At 40.9% G+C, this 6,644-nt stretch overlaps 1 protein-coding gene across 1 annotated transcript in view; it reads right to left on the minus strand.

Annotated features, from left to right (window-relative positions):
• LOC111962825 (RILP-like protein 1) overlaps positions 1–3,390 on the minus strand; it is a 24,717-nt gene extending 21,327 nt beyond the window's left edge. Inside the window, exon 1 of the mRNA XM_070443254.1 lies at positions 2,746–3,390. Within this exon, the coding sequence (XP_070299355.1) occupies positions 2,746–3,078 (333 nt within the window). The 5' untranslated portion in view covers positions 3,079–3,390. The remainder of the gene's footprint in view (positions 1–2,745) is intronic.
• Positions 3,391–6,644: the final 3,254 nt, after the last annotated feature.

Below are 6,644 nucleotides of genomic sequence, written 5' to 3' on the forward strand. Positions count from 1 at the left end.
CGTGGGTCTGTCTCTGTGCTCATTCTCATCGTGTGTCTCTCTGGTCAATGGTTTGAAAGCACACAAGGAAAAGAAGCCATTTGGGCTAATATTAGGACGTGGCCACAGACATTCCACTGAGCCATAATTTGTTTGAGTAATCACACTCTTAGAAAAAAGGGTTCCAAAAGGGTTMTTCGGCTGTCCCCATAGGAGAACCCTTTTTGGATCCAGGTAGAACCCTTTGGGTTCCATGTAGAACCCTTTCCACAGAACCAAAAAGGGTTCATCAAAGGRTTCTCCTATATAGGGACAGCCGAATAACCCTTTTAGGTTCTAGATAGCACCTTTTTTCCTACAACATGTGCATTGRTARGCTATACAAAAGCCATCCGTTTTGTTTTCAACCTGAACTTTTACAGTGGCTTTCTCCTGTCTGTCAATGAATGTCTTCATCCTCGTGCCGTTTAAAGACAGTTGGTCTCATAGACTATACTCTGGCTTTACTGTCAGCWTTACTGTTGTTTGCATAGCCKACACACTAAAAACAAATGGTTCTATATAGTTCCAAATAAGGGTTAATTGGCTTATAACTATAGCAGAACCCTTTTTGCTGCTATATGGAACCTTTGAATGTTCTATAAATAACTATTCTCATAAGGTTCTAAATGGAATCTGTATGGTGCTATAAAGAACCCTTTCCTAAGRTCCTATAAAGAACCATTAAAAAAMCTCTATATAGCACCAATATAGGGTTCCGCTATGCTTACAACCCTTTTTGGGGCTATATAGAACCCTTATAAATGGTTCTTTAAAGAACCTTTATGGAGAATGGTTCTATAAAGAATCTTTCTAAATCTCAAAGGATCCTTGTAGAACCATCCAGGGATTTTCATTCTTGTTTAATGGCCATGTTAAATTGTAAAAATGCCTTCGATGTTATTATTGTGTTCATTAACAAGTTGAATCAGGTGTGGTATCTCTGGAACAGCTGGGGGTCCCTGAGGAGGGAATTGAGAACTACTGCCGTATTTGTCAACCGTTCTTAATTGACACAAGGCCATACGTGAGTCTTTCACAAGATACTGTCACTGGCCATGGTCACATATACACCATATATACAGCATATATACACCATATATACAGCATATATACACCATATATACAGCAGTATGTGGACACCCCTTCAAATTAGTGGATTCGGCTATTCCAATCACACGCGTTGCTGACAGGTGTATAAAATCGAAYGCGCAGCAGTGCAATCTCCATAGACAAACATTGGCAGTAGAATGGCCTTACTGAAGAGCTCAGTGACTTTCAAAGTTATAGGGTGCCACCTTTCCAACAAGTCAGTTCATCAAATGTCTGCCCTGCTAGAGCTGCCCCAGTCAACTGTAAGTGCTGTTATTGTGAAGTGGAAACGTCTAGGAGCAACGACGCCTCAGCCGCAAAGTGGTAGGCCACACGAGCTCACAGACGGGGACCCCCGAGTGCTGAAGCGCTTAGTTAGTTTCACACATCCCCATGTGCTACAATCGCGTAACACAACAGATTAGATCAACTGRAATGACACTCTCGTGCACAAAACGAGCTGTGAACAATGCACGACCTAAAATATTCTAATGAGCCACAGCCACTACATTTTAATTATCAATAAAAGAGGAAATAACCCTTTTTTAAACTGCAAAGAACCATTGAAGGGCTCAAAGGGTTATTTGGGTCAGTATGGTTCCACATAGAACTATCACCCTTCCCAAAGAATGCTTAAGGAACCCACATTTTTCTCTGGCCTACTTAACTTTCTACTGAACATTTCCAAAGCATTTATTTGAAGTTTAAATTTAAACATATCATCCTAAGCATTTCCAGGGGCCATAACTCTACCTACATGTACATATTACCTCAACTAACAAGTGCCCCCGCACATTGACTCTGTACTGGTACCCCCCTGTATATAGTCTCGCTATTGTTATTTTACTGCTGCTCTTTAATTATTTGTTACTTTTATTTTATTTTTCTTATCTGTATTTTTTAAAACTGCATAGTTGGTTAGGGGCTCTGTAAGTAAGCATTTCACTGTAAGGCCTACACCTGTTGTATTCGGAGCATGTGACTAATAAAGTTTGATTTGAAGTAATAAAGATGGCTCTCTTGCCTAAGTAACATTTATGTCGTGACACACTTCATTTGAGTCAGGAGACACATCTCAGTCAACCAATGACAGGCCAGTTTAACTCCCACCATGTCACTGTCATGAGACCAGCAACGACATTTGTATTTTTAGTGCACCTACTCTGACTGTCGCAGAGGGACATGATTAGGGTAGAGAGATATGCCTTCATGTAAACACGTTGTAGACCTACTATGCACAGTAATGCACCAGTCAAGTGAAGACTTGTGTTGTGACCCTATATATTTTGTAAGAGGATATTTCTATCCCCAAAACATCCTAAGTGACTTCCTGCGACATAGCACGGGTATAGCAGCGATACAAAGAGGCAGGCCTAATTGTAACAATATAGCCTATCCTCAGTCAATGAAGTGTCATTCACCTCAGAGTCCAATTTTATTTGGGCACATCAGTTAGATTTTCTAAATGCCTAGTACACTTTCCAAAGTTATTGTTAAAATAATCTCATTGCATTCTTTTCATGATGGCATGGCAAATGAGTTGTCTTCTCTTAAACTTTTCTATGTTTGTTACCAGTATTGTCATATCTTMACCATACATTATTTGGCSTACYGTTATCAATTATGTTTGGTTACAACTTGGCATATTATTAATCTTATCATGTATAAACTAATGATGACCTTCTTATGTTTCTTCTCTTTCTCCAGCCGGTCCATCCGGTCCAGCCGTAGTTTGTCCAGTTCCAGCCTCAACTCCTCTGTCTCCGGGCTRATGCTGTTCCTACTGACCATCACCTCCAGGATCTCCAGTACCCGCACCACTTTTGGCATGAGCCTGGACAGCGCCTCGCATCCATACTGATCAATGATCCGCTCAAACTCCTGGCCCACCACCGCGGCTATGTCATACACGTCCATAACCGTTARATCGGCCACATTCTTCTCCAACGCTGACCCAAACTCTTCCATGGCTGACTGGGTGGGTGGGTTTGTATTCTGACTGTCCCCCGCTCTGGCAGTTTTCCGCAGTCTGTCCCTGCTTTACCGGGCTATTATATTTCCTTCGACACAACAAACTTCCTCCCCTTGGAAAAAGTATTTACTTTTGGTTGTTCTGCAGGTTCTGTGTGTATCGTATCCACTTCAATAAGTACAGATGCGTAGCGATTGGGGTTTTCTACTCGCGTCGGACATCTTGTCAGCGATTTTTGATCAATTTGATAAAATCACCCGCTTTCCCATTGCGGTCCTGCCTACACTGTCGTTCTCTCCCGATTATGTGGTCAGATTGCAGTTTGTAATGCGCATGTCAGGAATATCAATCGGTTGAGGTCGCCGCTAGGGTGAATTTGAAAAATAAATAAAAACATGACATCTCAGTATGAATGGTGTGAGAAGAAGATATTCAGTTGTGATATGAATTGTTCTGACAGATTTAGTGCACGTCTATGGTAATTGAAGARCCTACAGTTAAACAGTCTATGATCCGAAGTAATGAGGGGAAAAGGACTAGACATCACATAGGCAGCCTAATTAAGACCACAATATTAGAAATCAGATCAGTGTAATGCCTGGATTGTGTTTATTATACAAAGGATAACATTGACTGTGTGAAGCCACACTGAACTGCAGTATACTGTCAAATAAAAAGGCACAATATAATATAAACATTATCTTTAAACCAAAGCCATATAGATGTAGGATTTTAATTTGATCACCCTGTTGCAGGACAAATTTCCTGCAATACRGGACATTTAAAACGTGTAGTATATTTGAGGTTTAAAAAGGCTTCTGAAGTTTGTAATTTCCACTGAAAAATGTCAGACTTGATTTTCCCGTACGAAAAATGTATCAACCCCTAAAAAAATRTCCATTAATTACAATCCACATAACAATTTATATTTCCTGTTGCTGCAACATTATTTTCCTGCTGTAGCAAACTGGATCAAATTAAGATCCTACATCTGTAATAGTCAATCAAATACATACATTGGTTTTATATGTAAACATACAATTCAATTAGGCTATAAGGCCTAAGACATTCACAGATGAAACTTTAAAATACAGACTGACAAACATACAGAAAATTAGGTTAACAACGCTTGTTTTCTTTAATTGAGTGAGTTATGTGGGAGAAGGAGGAGGAGGAGGAAGTAGAGAGGAGGGGATTGAGAAAAAAGAGGAGAGAGGGAAACAAACACCAAGGTGCAATGGGAGGGGTTATGACATGGCTGTACACTGGAACAAAGTGTTTAGTTTCCTCATGAAGCTCAAAGCAGCCAGCTTAGTTGCACAAAGGCTCTGGTCTGGTTGAGTTTCCTTACACCTAAAAACAACATACTCAGGTAAGTGGAAAGACAGAATGACCTGGGTAGGTGAAACTCTTAAATTAAATAGAATAAATGCAATGAGCTTTTCCAGTTTTAATGTTACCATTGAGGGATAGTTTAGTTGATTTGGTCATAAATCAGTTTGTGAAGATATAGCTCACCACTACATTTGATATTAGTGCATACTTGAATACTGCATGAGAATGTATAACTTGAGGCAATATAATTTGTTGAAGAAGGCGGTGACCCGTTCCTGTAGGTTCATGCTCTACAACATTCACAGAGTACGACCCTGCCTCACACAGGAAGCGGCACAGGTCCTAATCCAGGCACTTGTCATCTCCCGTCTGGATTACTGCAACTCGCTGTTGGCTGGGCTCCCTGCCTGTGCCATTAAACCCCTACAACTCATCCAGAACGCCGCAGCCCGTCTGGTGTTCAACCTCCCCAAGTTCTCTCACGTCACCCCGCTCCTCTGCTCTCTCCACTGGCTTCCAGTTGAAGCTCGCATCCGCTACAAGACCATGGTGCTTGCCTACGGAGCTGTGAGGGGAACGGCACCTCCGTAGCCTTCAAGGCTCTGATCAGGCCCTACCCAAACAAGGGCACTGCGTTCATCACCTCTGGCCTGCTCGCCTCCCTACCTCTGAGGAAGTACAGTTCCGCTCAGCGCCAGTCAAAACTGTTCGCTTGCTCTGGCACCCAATGGTGGAACAAACTCCCTCACGACGCAGGTCAGCGGAGTCAATCACCACCTTCCGGGACACCTGAAACCCACCTTTTAAGGAATACCTAGGATAGGATAAGTAATCTTCTACCCCCCCCCTTAAAGAGTTAGATGCACTATTGTAAAGTGGTTGTTCACTGGATATCATAAGGTGAATGCCAATTTGTAAGTCGGCTCTGGATAGGCGTCTGCTAATTATGAATGTAAATGTTATGTAAATGAAGGTACAGTACTTCATGTACTTAGTGTGTAGATATTATTTGCTCTGTAAACTGGAATACCAAGTGTCCACATACTGTAGGTYTTTACTGTAAAAAAAATCCAATTAGATAACATTTCTAGAATTTATCATAGTCTATAAGATATGCACATTGGCGCTGTTACTGTTGCATTGGAGGAGAAGTTTGAGGCCCTAAAGTACTGTCTGGTGGCATGCCCCTCTCTTCCTGCAGCCCATATGAAAAAATACTATAGTATACTATATAAAGTGTAGTATATACTATAGCAATTACTGTAGTTAATTTTTGCAGATATTACTGTATTATTTACTATAGTGTTTTTGTTTAATTATATTTGACAATCTACTGGACAAATACTAAAAGAGCAAATGTTCCATAACCTGTAGGCAGGTAGAACTGGAGTGTGAATGGGTAGTCCAGTGCTTCTGCTTTTTCTATAACCTGTGGGGAGCACAATATGGTCTATACTTGGCATGTAGGTTTCTCACTCCTGGGTGGCACAAATTAAGATATGGGGGAGGAGAATGGATGTAGTATATGCAAATTAAATACTTCAGCATTACTATAGTTAAAAAACTGTAGTGTTTTTGCGTACATTACTGTAGTATTAACTAGTGTTTATTTGCGCATAATACTGAGGTATTTACTATAGCACTACATAATCTAAGGATATTACCCTGTCGTACCCAATTGACGCCCCTGCTCGCCTTGTGATGATAACGACACTGAGCCTTTTTCTAAAATGTTTTATGGACATTGGAGAACACATTGGGAGGGATCTTAGACCATTCCTCCATACAGAATCTTTCCAGATCCTTGATGTCCTTCATCTGCACTTATGGACTGGCCTCTTCAATTCAAACCACAGGTTTTCAATGGGGTTCAAGTCCGGAGACTGAGATGGCCATTGAAAATATTGATTTTGTGCTCAATTAACCATTTCTTTGTGGATTTGATGTGTGCTTGGGGCTATTAGAAAAGGTTGTGGTCATCCGCACATCCTTAAAAAACATTGGTGCTRAGCTAATAAAGAATATCAGTAAAGAACAAAAAGGCCTGAACACTCTTTAAGCTCCCAATTCACTGCTTTATTGAATAACTATGTTTTGATCCGAAACTGATCTCCGTCAGGTCAAACAAAAAAAACGGAGTGCTCACTTCCCAAAATATACACATTTCACCTAGCATGAGCATTACGCAGATGACGCATGGTGGGTGTGGAAACAATTCAATTCACCT

This window comes from Salvelinus sp. IW2-2015, linkage group LG4q.1:29, assembly GCF_002910315.2.
Source record: "Salvelinus sp. IW2-2015 linkage group LG4q.1:29, ASM291031v2, whole genome shotgun sequence".
Taxonomy (NCBI): domain Eukaryota; kingdom Metazoa; phylum Chordata; class Actinopteri; order Salmoniformes; family Salmonidae; genus Salvelinus; species Salvelinus sp. IW2-2015.